Here is a 13,901-nt window from a genome sequence, read left to right on the forward strand (position 1 = left end):
GTGTGTGCTGGAACCAGGATTTTTAAAGCCTAAGCTGTCATACGTCAAAGCCTGTAGTAGTTAAGAACTGCTCTGAAAAGGGGTTAGCCGGTAGATAAAGGAAGGGAAGGACATCTAAATCTAAGCTGAAATAATCTTGTGTATTACCACACAGAACTTTATATCCAGACAAAATACTTGACTGTTTAATGATAGTCAATTGAAAGCAGAATTTGAAAAACGATTTAGAAAAATGTTATATATTCTAAACACAGGATGCAGCTTTTGAATTTTTTTTTGAGACATGGTCTCCGCTGGCCTAGAACTACTAGAGTTAGCCGGCCTTGAACTCATAAATCCGCCTGCTTCTGCTTCTCAAGTGTTGGGAGTAAAGGTGTGTATTACCACAACCCAAAGAGAGCCCATGTTAACAATTGTGCTGAATGACTACTAAGAATACAAAGCTGTCTGACAACTGCCTACTACCATGTTTTTAGAATTGGTATTAACAAAGCTTACATTTTTCTTAACATTTTGATTACTAATACAGCCAAGTAAATGAGCCACTGGTGATTAAAACTTTGGAGATGATGCAAAATGCTCTGATGGAATAAAACCTAACTCAGGCAAATAGAAACACTACTGCTCAATTTTAGAACCACTAATGTATTTCTACACAGCACTTCTCCAATACAATCCCATACTTTATCAAGGATAACACCATATAAAGTTAGAAGCAATTTTTCTCCTCACCAATGCTAATTTAGGACTTTTGCTCTGTAGACCAGGTTGGCCTTGAACTCACAGAGATCCACCTGGCTCTGCCTCCCAAGTGCTGGGATTAAAGGCATACACCACCACTGCCCAGCTGCTAATTTAGGATTCTTATTCCCAAGCTCCCTATTTAGAAATGAAGCCATTTGTAGTTTGTCTGAATGATTAGGGAGTGCAGGATATATATATAATATGATGCACACATCTGAGACTTATGTCAAAATAACCTAACACTGTATAGGAGCTCAACATGTATAAACTATTTGATCTATTTCTCAGAAGCTATACTTATATATTAAGTAGAAACTATACCTTAAATTTTAATCTCTAGGCTAGTAATTTGCAGCATGTAATATTTCTTAACACTGGGTAGCCACAGCTCCAGTGTGTCACCTGATTGCAAGGTAAACAACTGATCTCCCTTAGTGTATTATGTTGCTAAGCCACAACAGGGCAGGTCAGCTGTATTAACGGCACTTTCAACCTAACAACATGTTCACAAACATGAAACTGCACTGTGAGTCAAGGTGCATCTAGGTGAAATTATGCAGTTAAACATCCCTGGTCTTCGGTTTAGAAATATTGGTTATACACAATTAATGCACTGATTATTGCTTTAAATAGTTTATGTATTATTTTTACTACTGTGTGTATATGATGCCCCAATGCAGGTGTGAAGGTCAGAGAACAACTCTGGAGTTGGTTCTTCCTTCTACCTTTAAATGAGTTCCAGGGACTGAACTCAGGTCGCCAGCTTACACAGCGAACGCTTTCCTTGCTGTGCCATCCCAATGGCACTTACTACTGTTTTTTTGCTTTGTTCTGTAACAAAACTAACACAATGTATGTCCAGAGCCCCTGTTCTGTACACAGAGTTCAATTTGATTAAGCCATAAAGTATCCAAATGTTTAATCAATTTTAAGTATCATAAAAAAGGAATATTCCAAGTTAATAAAGATTGTATTATGCCATTGACCTAGCAAATAAAAGATAACTACTTTAGAAATAAACATTCATTTGTGTTATGAAAATATTTTTCTGTGCAAATTAAATATTTACAGCACTGCATCTCAAATACAGGGATGAAACTTGTCTAACATGATTTACAAACCTGTGCAAAAATCTTTACCAGCCGTGAGTTGTGTGAGGGTCGAATTTGCAAATACTCTCTCCACCACTGCTTAGCATAGACCAGAAATAATCGTTCTTTCTCTGCAGTTTTCTGACGTTCCAAGGCAAGCTTGAAATAAAAAAAATTCAATTTCCTAAATTACTGGAACAATCTATTCCAGTTCTCCATCCCTGCTACCATGTCAACTTGACCTAACATTTCCCGGATTTTATAACCACGTCAATAATCCACACAATAATCCAAGTGACCTTTCCCTGCACACTACGGAAGTTTTTAAATAATAAAACAGATCAATCACCTACCATACTGAAAACTATCTGCCTGAGTTTATTCTCACTCTGGTCCTGCCTCGTTTTCTCTCTCTCCCATCCACACAAGCCTTTTGTTTAAGCCTTTAGCTCCCACTACCTGGAACATAGAGGCCCAATTTTGGAATTACTACTACTAACGTTCTTGCAGTTCAGACAGCTCTTTACCCTAGACATCTGACCTCAATTGGCCTCCCAGTAACTATTCTATCACCTATCACCCTGTAGTAAGTTTTCCATTTAACACCTTCTGTTTCTGGCATTTTGTTTACTGTCTCCAGACTCCTAAAAATAAGCTGCTGTAAGCCAGGCGTGGAAGCACATGCTTTTAATCCCAGCACTCAGGAGGCAGAGGCAGGAAGAGCTCTGTGAATTCAAGACCAGCCTGGTCTACATAGTAAGTTCCAGGCCAGCCACAGCTACATAAAAGAGAGACCCTGTCTTAAAAAAAAAAAAAAAAAAAAATGCTACCTGTGCACTGTTATATCCCTAGCACATGGTACCTGGTCTCCTCCCACTCCCCCCCCTTTTTTTCTCAAACTTACATGTATGTGTAGGTGTGTGGATGCAAGTGCCCACAGAGGCCAAAAGTGACTGGATCCCCTGGAGTTAGAGTTGCAGGCAGTTTTTAGCATCTGTTTAAGACTAGTAAGCATTCCTGACTAAAATTTTAAGAAGATCAGTGAGGTGGCTCCGCATGTTAAAGGAGCTTGTCACGTAACCCTGCTGACCTGAGTTTGATCCCCAGAATGCACGTAAAGGTAGGAGAGAATCAACTCCACAAAGTAGTCCTCTTGCCTCCACACAAGCACCATGGCACATGTGTCCCCACCTCCATTAAGTGCACACACAAGAATACAAAGAATTTAAAAAATGTTTACAAAGAACGTGATTTTTAAAAGGAAGTCTGGAAATTAGACATTTCATATATGTGTATATATAAATATATGTGTGTGTGTACATATGTATATATACATATATACATACACACATGTATGAAACAGAATAAGCTATCACTAAAAATGACTGTTACCACAGAAAAATGACAAAATATAAAACGTCAAGGTCTGGAGAGATGGCTCAGTGGTTAAGAGCACTGGCTGCTCTTCCAGAGGACCTGAGTTTCATTCCTAGCACCCACATTGGGTGGCTCACAAACACCTTTAACTTCAACTTCAGAGGGCTATAACCTTCTCATCTAGATTCTTCGGGCATCCACACAACATGCATGCACATACACCAACATAGACACACACATATAAAGAAAATAAATATCTAAAAGCAAATAAGTACATAAAACAATGTTAGGTTTAAAAAGAAGAACCTGGCTGGGCGGCGTTGGCACACGCCTTTAACCCAGCACTCAGAAGGCAGAGCCAGGGAGATCTCTATGAGTTCAAGGCCAGCCTGGTCTACCAAACTACCAAAACTACACAGAAAAACCCTGTCTCGGGCAAAAAAAAAAAAAAAAAAAGAAGAAGAAGAACCTGACATGTGTTGTAGCACAGGCCTTTAATTCTAGCACATGGGAGGCCGAAGCAGGTGGATCTCTGTGAGGTTCGGGCCAGCCAAAGGTACACAGTGAGAGCCTGTGTCAAAAAAAAAAAAAAAAAATGGAGAACCCACGGGTCTGGGGATGACACTCAGTGGTATAAGATGTACATAATTCATGAACTCCTGGATTCAATTCCCAATTCAAAAACAACAAACTTTGAGCCCAGGCACTCTTGTCTCAAAACAACAACAACAAAACCCCAACAAAATAAATTGTAATTAAAATAATTATTGGGGCAGTGGTGACATGCACCTTTAATCACAGCACTTGAGAGGCAGAGAAAGGGGGATGGATCTATGAGTTCAAGACCAGCCTAGTCTACAGAGTGAGTTCCAGGACAGCTAGGGCTACAGAGAAATCTTGTCTTAAATTTAAAAAAAAAAAAAAAAAAAATCAAATAATTTGTTTATATATCATATGGCTTTATAAATAACATATACATACACAATAATAAATAAATAAAAATTTAAAGGGCTATGACTATAATTTAGTGGCATAGTGCTTGTCTACCATGTGTAAGGCCCTCAGTTCAATCCCTAGTATAGCAAACAGGTAAAATATATTAAAGTAAAAGAGGAGTAAAACTAAGAGATAACAAGACTATATTGCCTAGCATGTTGCAAGGCCCTGGGTTTGTGTCCAGTACCACAGAGTGGGTGGTTGGGAAGAAAGAAGGGGAGAGGGAGAAAGTCTAAGACCATAAAACATGATAGGGTTGCATAAAAGTACAATTCCAAGACTAGAGTACACAGTCAAGGAGAATTATTCCACAAGAAAGCAGAGCCACAGCTGCAACTGAGGACCAAGGACACAGAAATCCAACTCAAGGGACTGAGAAATCTGGTGATCTCACAAAACACAGGTAGTCACTGCTGAGACCCGACAGTATAGTTAGGAGAGTACAGGGGCCGAGCAGCCGAGTCCCAGACCAGTGTATGAATGCCTGTCCAACGGATCTCTGAGACGGGCAAGGTCCGTGGAGGCCCTCTCTCTCTCTCACTTGGCAAAGACCAGTAGACTTTGGGGCAGCGCAGGACACAGCGCTGGATTCACAGGGCTTGCAGGCTCTTTTCTCTTTCATTATGCTGTTGATTTTTTTTTTCTTTTTTTTGTTTTTCGAGACAGGGTTTCTCTGTGTAGCTTTGCGCCTTTCCTGGAACTCACTTGGTAGCCCAGGCTGGCCTCGAACTCACAGAGATCCACCTGGCTCTGCCTCCCGAGTGCCGGGATTAAAGGCGTGCGCCACCACCGCCCGGCTGCTGTTGATTCTTTTGGTGGTTTTTAGTTTCACTGTCAGTCACACATGTGACACCTGTAATTTTCCCTGGAAATTCTGTTTTCTCAAATGTTTTCCCCTAAGATTCAGCAGGAGGCTAATGCTTCTCAAATTTCTTATCTGGAATTACTAACTGCAATTCCTAACCCTGAGAACTTTTCTGACTCAATATAGGAAAAAAATGCAATGCAAAATGTGGGATGGATAGATCCACCTTAACCATCCACAAGAGCTTCTATTGGTGGAAGAAGAATGGTATGGTGGAATGGGAAGAGCGCCTTATCAAAGTCTATCTTTTACAGAGAGACTGAGACAAGTAGGAACTTCTTATAGGCCAGGGAACAATACAAAAGCATATCTTTTTTTTTTTTTTTTTTTTTTTTTTCTGAGACAAAGTTTCGCTGTATAGCCTTGGCTGTCCTGGAACTCGCCCTGTAGATCAGGCTAGATTAGAACTCAGAGATCCACCTGTCTCTACTTCCTGAGTGCTGGAATTAAAGGTGTGCACCACCACAGACCAGCATAAAGGTATATCTTACAGATATGAAAACATTTTTCAGGTTCAAATACTGTTGTCCTTAAGCAATGTACCTATGGCTACAACCTTTTAACTTTTTAACTCAAGCAGCTGCCAGCCGGCATAAGTGCTGCAAGAGCAGGATGTGCCTAGCTCGGTATTTAGCTAAGCCTGCAAAAGTGCTGAACTCGAAGTCTAGAATGCAGTTATTATGTAGGGGATGGGAAAATGTGTTTAGGGAAGCATAAAGGGGAACAAAGGGGGGCTTTTATGATGACTACGATGTAATTCTTAGAAGTCAAAAACAGAAACTAATAATGGAACTGTTTATGTAAGCCTGGTAGAACAAGCTCCGTTAAAGGATAAATAAAGATGGCTCGAGCTATTCAGGGCCACTTGTGTGCAATCCATCTGGTGGTCAGATTTTTCCTTGTGCTCCTTCCTGTCTCAGGACCTGAACTCGAGCCAAGGCTGGACCCCAGCAGGAAAGAAAGCCTCCCCAAGCATTCTACAGAGGATTACACAAAGACCAAGCTCTCAGTAAATGTCTATGAAATGAAGATGGCGCCACAGGCCAAGGTGTCTACCCCCAAAAGTCTAAGGTCCTGAGCTTGATCCCCGGGACCCGCATGGTGCAATGACAGCGTCCACTCCTGAAAGTCACACAGCAGCACAGCCCCACCCCCAATGCACACAAACACATGCAAATGCAATAAAGCTTTTTTACATACCAACCATGATGCTACTCCATACCCCTTCAACTTTGTGACTCTTTCCCGGTCACACTTCTAGTCCTGGAGTTTGATCAAACCCGGAGCCTTGTACATGCTAAGCAAGCACTACCACTGAGCTGCACCACCAGCCCCAGCTTTTTCTTTCTTTCTTTCTTTCTTTCTTTCTTTCTTTCTTTCTTTCTTTCTTTCTTTCTTTCTTTCTTTCTTTCTTTCTTTTTCTTTCTTTCTTTCTTTCTTTCTTTCTTTCTTTCTTTCTTTTCTCTTTCTGTCTTTTTTGTTGTTGTTGTTGTTTTTCGAGACAGGGTATCTCTGTGTAGTTTTGGTGCCTGTCCTGGATCTTGCTCTGTATACTAGGCTGGCCTTGAACTCACAGAGATCTGCCTGGCTCTGCCTCCTCCCGAGTGCTGGGATTAAAGCCCGGCAGGCCCAGCTTTCTAGTTCTTTTCCTATCCCTCTGGTTAATTTTATAGTACACATCTGAACAGGAATGTTATGTTTTTTCTAAACAGAAAATACTTTCTGGGGTACATACGTCCTACAACTAAAGCAAACATACAAAGAAGAGAAACTGACTTACCTGCGTGTTCACTACTTCTTGAGATAGTGTTTGGTTGAGTGGTGGGTACATCTCAAGTTTTATGTTTAAAATTCCCACAGAAACTTTTGATTCTGTGCCTATAAATACAAATAAATAGTTAAAACTCTACTTAAACTATTTAAAACATAGGACTTTCAGGACTATGTGTATTTTGTCAATCAAAGTATAACCAAAATACTTTAGGAGTAAGGTGCTTTATCACCTAAGTAGAATGGTAATACTCAACATTACACTTAATATTCATATTTAAAATGATTCAAAGTTTTAAAATGAACCAAATCAAAAAAAAATTTTTTTTTTTTTTACTAAAGCACATAATTATAACATTAAATATATTCTTAGCTTTCTAAAAAAAATTTAAGGAACTTTTCTGACCTCATGGATTTGGAATTCTTAAATTTATATTTTTTTCATATTTTTGGAATTTGTTAATGCTTTTTTTATTTATTTAACTTTATTTTATGTGCACTGGTGTGAAGGTATCAGATCCCCTGGAACTGGAGCTACAGACAGTTGTAAGCTGCCATGTGGGTGCTGGGAACTGAATCCAGGTCCTCTGGAAGAACAGCCAGTGCTATTAACCAATGAGCCATCTCTCTCCAGCCCCTTAAATTTATATCTTTTTTTTTTTTTTTTTTTTTTTGTTTTTCGAGACAGGGTTTCTCTGTGTAGCTTTGCACCTTTCCTGGAACTCGCTTTGGAGACCAGGCTGGCCTCGAACTCACAGAGATCCGCCTACCTCTGCCTCCCGAGTGCTGGGACTAAAGGTGTGCGCCACCACCACCCGGCGTTAAATTTATATCTTTAAGTATATAATTCCAACTAGATTTTACATTAAGTACAAAACCAAAGCAACTGTTAAGATTGTCTCCATGACAATTAAGAAAGTATTCAAACTTTTTAACAGATACAGTAATTCTGTTTACCCTTTCTTATCACATCACGTTTTGGACCCATGATATATGACTATTTAATACTTCTTAAGCAAATCAGTATACACTTATTTCCAGGTCATTGTTAGGATTACCATGTTAGGCCTACTTTTGTTGTGTGATTTTGAGTTTTTGATTTTAGAGTTATGAGTGCTTGCAGGAATATCTATCTTGCACCTTGTGCATGCAGTGCCCTTGGAGACCAGATCCCCAGAGACTGCAGTTAACTAACAATCATTAATTAGTGAACCACTCTGTGGATGCTGTATACGGAACGTGGGTCCTCTAGAACAGCAGCCAGTGCTCTCAACCACTGAGCCCTCTCTCCAGGCCCAGGCCTATTTGTGAAGACAAAAGACCAGAAATCACTTTTTAAAACAAATCTCATGTGTAAACAGAACTTTAGTTCTTTTTATTTAAATACAGACCTATTTTGGGTCTGATTTAGATTCCAAATTACTAGGGCCTTGCTGTCTACTGACCAAATTTAGCTTTCTTTCTTTCCCCTGTATGTGTGCTTGCTCATGCATATGTGTGTGTAGATGGCCTTGCCCATTCACGTGAGTGTGGAGACCAGAGGCTGATGCCGGGTCCCTTCCACTACTGCCCTCAGCCTTAGCTTTTGAGACAAAGTTTCTCAAGGGACCTGGAGCTCACCAATTAGCTAGACTGGCTGGACAGTGAGTTCCCAGAATTTGCATGTCTCCACTGCCATCAAGAGCTGGGGTTACAGATGCATGCCGCCATGCCCAGCTTTGTATGTGGGCGCTGGGGATAGAACTCGGTTCCTCATGCCTGTGCAGCATCTTAACCACTGAGCCGTCATGTAGTCCCAGGTTTAACTTGTATGGATAAGCTGTAATACTAATGCAACTCCGTTATATGTTATAGATAAAACATTAGTAGCTTTTGTTTTCCTCAGTTTATGAGCTAATATATACTGCATAGCAGGCAGTATGCAAAATCCAAGGAAGTAATAATGTGCAACCTCTGTCCTTTACTGTTCATTGCTACTGATGATGAACAAGCTAGCAACCCTTTCAGATCTCACTTGTCTACTGTAAGGGGCTAGAGGAACATCTATCTACTCATTCATCGATAACCATTGGTATGACGCTGGCACAGCGGTACACGCCAAGAATCCCAGCCTGAGGCAGGCCAACTGTTCTATATGGAGAACTCATTCCAGCCATAATCAAAACCAAAATAACCCATAACCTGCCCCTAAGAACCACTGTAGTGATGGGGATATGCTGTACTCTAGGGCACATCAGGAGAAGCTTATACATACATGTACTCATGTGTTTAAAAGAATCCTGGTTTTCTTTATAACTTTATATTTAACAAAAAAAAAAAATGTTGAACCTCCAAAATTTCTATTCATTTTCCAGGAAAAAAAATTCCTTAAGATAAGCCAGACTGACTTTGAAGAACCATGGTGCATTGTTCTTCCAGATATTCCTGAGACAACTTACTACTGAAATTCTGATTAAACGCTGTTTTACAGCCAGGCGGTGGTGGCGCACGCCTTTAATCCCAGCACTCGGGAGGCAGAGCCAGGTGGATCTCTGTGAGTTCGAGGCCAGCCTGGTCTCCCAAGCGAGTTCCAGGAAAGGCGCAAAGCTACACAGAGAAACCCTGTCTCGAAAAACAAAAACAAAACAAAAAACAAAAAACAAAAAAAAACAAAAAAAAAAAACCGCTGTTTTACAGGTCTCCCTCCCATAAAGCCCTTTTGTCGACATAAAATGTATTTACAAACAATATTTATAAAAAGGTAAGAGTGACTAATCATCATACCTACACCCATAAGTTCCACAGTCAGACTGGTCACTCCATTTTCTGAGCCCAAAACTGATCTCCATTCCAGAAAATAGGATGCCACTAAAGTGGTCTCACCAAATATGTCTGTTTTGATCAGCACCATGTGAATTGGATCACTTATTGATAACATTGTTGTTGAATCAGCCATTCTAGTTCCATCACCTAGCAACACAAACCAAAGACAAAATACACGTATTATGTATTACTTAGGGACACAGAATCATTTTACAAGCTGAGGGTGTAGCTAAATGGTAGTGATTACCTAGCATGCCCAAAGCCTTTGATTCCATACTCAGCACCACATGCGCGCGCGCGCGCGCGCACACACACACACACACACACACAGCACTCAGGTATATACATACATACATACATAACATACATCACACACACACACACACACACACACTCTTACTGAAAAGTATACTAAATAAGCTTACATACAATGAAATAATTTGGTGAGGTCTCTGAAAGTATGCCAGAATCTGGGGGAAAAATATCATCCCATTTCAATGACTGATATTTGATAGGACTAGCAGAGTATGACGACTTATTTAGAAGTTATTTACTTATGTTACTTACTGTAGTCAATTCTTCCTGATCCATGAAAATTCTATTCTTGAAAAGAATTTATGATATTATATAATACTACAAAGAAAAGGCCATCAGCTAGGTGAGGTGTACACACCTCCAATCCCAGCACTCTGAAAGTAGAGGTAGTATGATCTTTGAGTTCAAGGCCTGTCAGAGTACTTAGTGAGACCCATCTCAAAAAAAGCACATCACACCAAAAAGAGAACCCTAAAACTCCAGGGGGCTGGACAGATGGCTCAGTGACTAAGAACACTTGTTCTTGCAGAGCCTGCGTGTTCAATTCCCAGCACCGACATGGCCGCTCACAGCCCTCTGTAACTCCAGTTCCAGGGGATCTTATGCCCTCTGCTGGCCTCTGTGGGCACTGCACAACACATATTGTGCACAAACGCACATATATGCAGGCACAATGCCCATACACATAAAATAAAAATATAAAACCCTACCACATGTCAGCATTAATCCTCAAATTACATTCATTCTACAACTCCAGAAATTATCACAGTATTATCTACATAAAACTGAAAGAGCCAGGGGCCAAGATGACTTAGTAGTTGTTATAGTACATGCTGCACAACCAAGAGGACCAATGGTCAGAACCTTAGAACTCGCATTAATGCCAGATGTTCAATCCACCTACCTCTGTCTTCCAAGTGCTGGGATTAAAGGCATGCGCCACAACTGCCCAACTAATTAACATTTCTTAAAAGTCTTTGTGTGTGTGTGGGGGTGGTGGTGGTGGTGTATGCATTAACATTTTCTTCCTTTCTTTCTTCCTTTCTTTCTTCCTTTCTTTCCTGGCAGTCCTTGGAACCCTAGACCAGGCTGGCCTAGAACTCAGAGATCCATCTGCCTCTGCCTCCCAAGGACTGGGATTAAAGGCGTGCGCCACCATAGTAGCCTCCCTTTAAAAATGTTAATGTTTGCCGGGAGGTGGTGGCGCACGCCTTTAATCCCAGCACTCCGGAGGCAGAGCCAGGCGGATCTCTGTGAGTTTGAGGCCAGCCTGGGCTACAGAGTGAGTTCCAGGAAAGGTGCAAAGCTACACAGAGAAACCCTGTCTCAAAAAACTAAAAAAAAGTTAATGGTCTACAGAGTGAGTTCTAGGACAGCCAAGACTACACAGAAAAACCCTGTCTTGAAAAACAAACAAACAAACAAACAAAAAACCCAAACAAACAAACATTTTTATAGGGAGAAAAAAATCTCAAAAGGACTGGGGTTTAGCTCAGTTTGTAGAGTGCTCGTCTATTATGGACAAGGCCTTGGGTTTGACCTCAGCCTCAAATAAACCATATCTGTTGGCACACACCTAAAACTCAAGCACTAGAGGGTGTAGGCAGGAGAGTCAGAAGCTTAGGGCCGCCCTCAGCTATACACTGAGTTCAAGGACGCCTGGGCTACTTGAAACCCCAGCTCATTAAAAACAATGGAAAAGGTAAAAATCTCTGAGGCATCTTTTAAAGGCACTAAATTATTTAGGCAGACTTCTGCAATTTTGCTTGCTTTATGGCTTTAAGTTGATAAGTAAAATATATCTAATGCATTGATAAATTATATAAACTCTGACTTTTTTTAATGTGTGATGTTTTTGAGACATGGTCTCACTATGTAGCCCAGGCTGGCCTCCAACTTGAAATCCTCCTGTCTTAGCTCCCTCCTCCTGCTAAAACTGGCCATGTGATAGGATTATAAGGACTATAAACATGAACCACCACAACCAGATTCAAACTTAGACTGTTAAGTTTCAAAACTAGGTGTGGTGGCACATACTTGTAATTCCAGTACTTGAAAGTACAAAAGACTATGTACATGATAGATATAAGCAATTAACTAAAAACAAAACAAAACAAACAATTAACATAGAAAAAAATTAAGAGAAAATTAGTGAATAGAGCAAGAAGCAGGTAAGAACTCATTTAAATAAGAAAATAGTACTAAGGGGTTAAAACTGAACAAAAAACTAGAGATACTCATCTACCATAATCAATCTCTCCTCCCTCAACCCCCAAGGTCTCACTAGGCAACTCAGAGCTCTGACTGCCTTTGTGCCCTGAGAGCTGGAATTCAAAGTAGAGCCCCCAGGCCGGGTTCACAATCTCTCTCTATAGCACAGATTGCTGTAGTTGTTCTGCAATAAACAAAAAGCAAACACGTTTAATTAGGTGTCATTACTGTTTCTTACCTAAACTTTCTCTGTGAACTTCAAGCAGAAATCCGTCATGGAAATCTGGCTCACAAGCACATGGAACAGGCTTTGAGCGGAAACGTTGGTTCCGATAATGTAAACATAAAGTAAACGTCGAACAAACTTGTCCTGGTAAAGGCTCGGGTTCTTGCAGATGTTCCAAGAAAGCTTTTCCACCCAAAACCTGAAGGTAAAGATACCTCCGTGTTGGATCAACATTAGCTGCAAAGTGTAGCAACATATGAGGAAACTGCTGGATAACTGAATGAATGTGATCAAGACATTAGAAACGACTTGACAGAAACAAAGACTTTGACTGAAATAAAAAAGGAATCACCCAGTTTACTATGTAGCAGAATCATTTGCATTATAGCAAGCAGAGATCTATAATATGATAGTCTTTACTAAATTTACAGTTGAGAGAATCAAAGCCAAGGTTAGTTGTACCTTCGCTTTTTAGCTGTTTATAAAGCATGAAATCACCTCCACAAGCCAACTCAGATCATTATCAACTTAGTAACTGTATTTGTCAAATAATTATTTCACCATTAAACAGCAAGCACATATAGTTTGCTCTCTTTGTTTTTGGAGACAGGGTCTCTCTATATATCCTTGGCTGCCCTGGAACTCATTCTGTAGACCAGGCTGGCCTAGAACTCACAGAGATCCACCTGCCTCTGCCTCCCAAGTGCTGGGATAAAAGGCACTGTATCATCAGTTTTTATAAAATATACCATTACAACATCAGAAATTAATGCTCCTGATTTTGGATATACTATATAGTATATCTGATCTATTTCACGCAAAACAGCATCTAAGTTTTAGGTTAACTAATGACAAATTTTAAGTACTTCATTTTGAAAAGAAAAACTTGAAATGTTTTCTATCAAATACCAAACACTATAGCATGTCCATTTCCAACCACAAACAAGTTTCTGTTAAAAATACATATCTGTATATACATACTTTTTTTTAATGTTGACTGTTTATCAAAAGCAACAGCTTGCTTTGGAGAAGGGAGTTCTTGATCAACACTGTCCTGGAAAAGTAGAGGGAAAAAATAAAAGTGAGGAAATAAAGATTCTAGTTAAGAGAACGGCAGTAGCAGAACAAAGCACTATAGGATTAGGCTCCTTCACAAAGCTACTCTAGGACGTAGAGCAAGAGATTAGGTCGTATTGCCTTCAAAAGTATAAAAAAAAAAATAGAGATAAAAACAAACTAAAGCCTTTATCTGCTAGCCTAATTAAAATGAAAATAAATTCCTGCATAAAAGAGATCTAACTGGTAAAAGTCTAATACGAAGGGATTCAATTGTCTTTAAATCTTGCCATCCACATTTTTTTTTTTTTTTAAGCTTTTTGTTGTTGTTGTTTTGAGACTAGGTTTCTCTGTGTAGCCCTGGCTGTCCTGGAGGTTGCTGTGTAGACCAGGCTGGCCTCGAACTCACAGAGCTCTGTCTGTCTGCCTCAAGAGTGCTGGAACTAAA

The 13,901-nt window shown here is 40.0% G+C and overlaps 1 protein-coding gene across 6 annotated transcripts in view; it reads right to left on the minus strand.

The window, feature by feature from the left end:
* Cep76 (centrosomal protein 76) overlaps positions 1-13,901 on the minus strand; it is a 40,516-nt gene that overhangs the window by 17,689 nt on the left and 8,926 nt on the right. For all 6 annotated transcript variants that reach the window (XM_059246810.1, XM_059246812.1, XM_059246809.1 and 3 more), the window contains 5 exons: positions 13,379-13,451; positions 12,410-12,634; positions 9,607-9,792; positions 6,854-6,951; positions 1,866-1,994 (listed from right to left, as the gene is read on the minus strand). In XM_059246810.1, the coding sequence (XP_059102793.1) occupies positions 1,866-1,994; positions 6,854-6,951; positions 9,607-9,792; positions 12,410-12,634; positions 13,379-13,451 (711 nt within the window). The remainder of the gene's footprint in view (positions 1-1,865; positions 1,995-6,853; positions 6,952-9,606; positions 9,793-12,409; positions 12,635-13,378; positions 13,452-13,901) is intronic.

The sequence above is a fragment of the Peromyscus eremicus genome, chromosome 19 (assembly GCF_949786415.1).
Source record: "Peromyscus eremicus chromosome 19, PerEre_H2_v1, whole genome shotgun sequence".
Taxonomy (NCBI): domain Eukaryota; kingdom Metazoa; phylum Chordata; class Mammalia; order Rodentia; family Cricetidae; genus Peromyscus; species Peromyscus eremicus.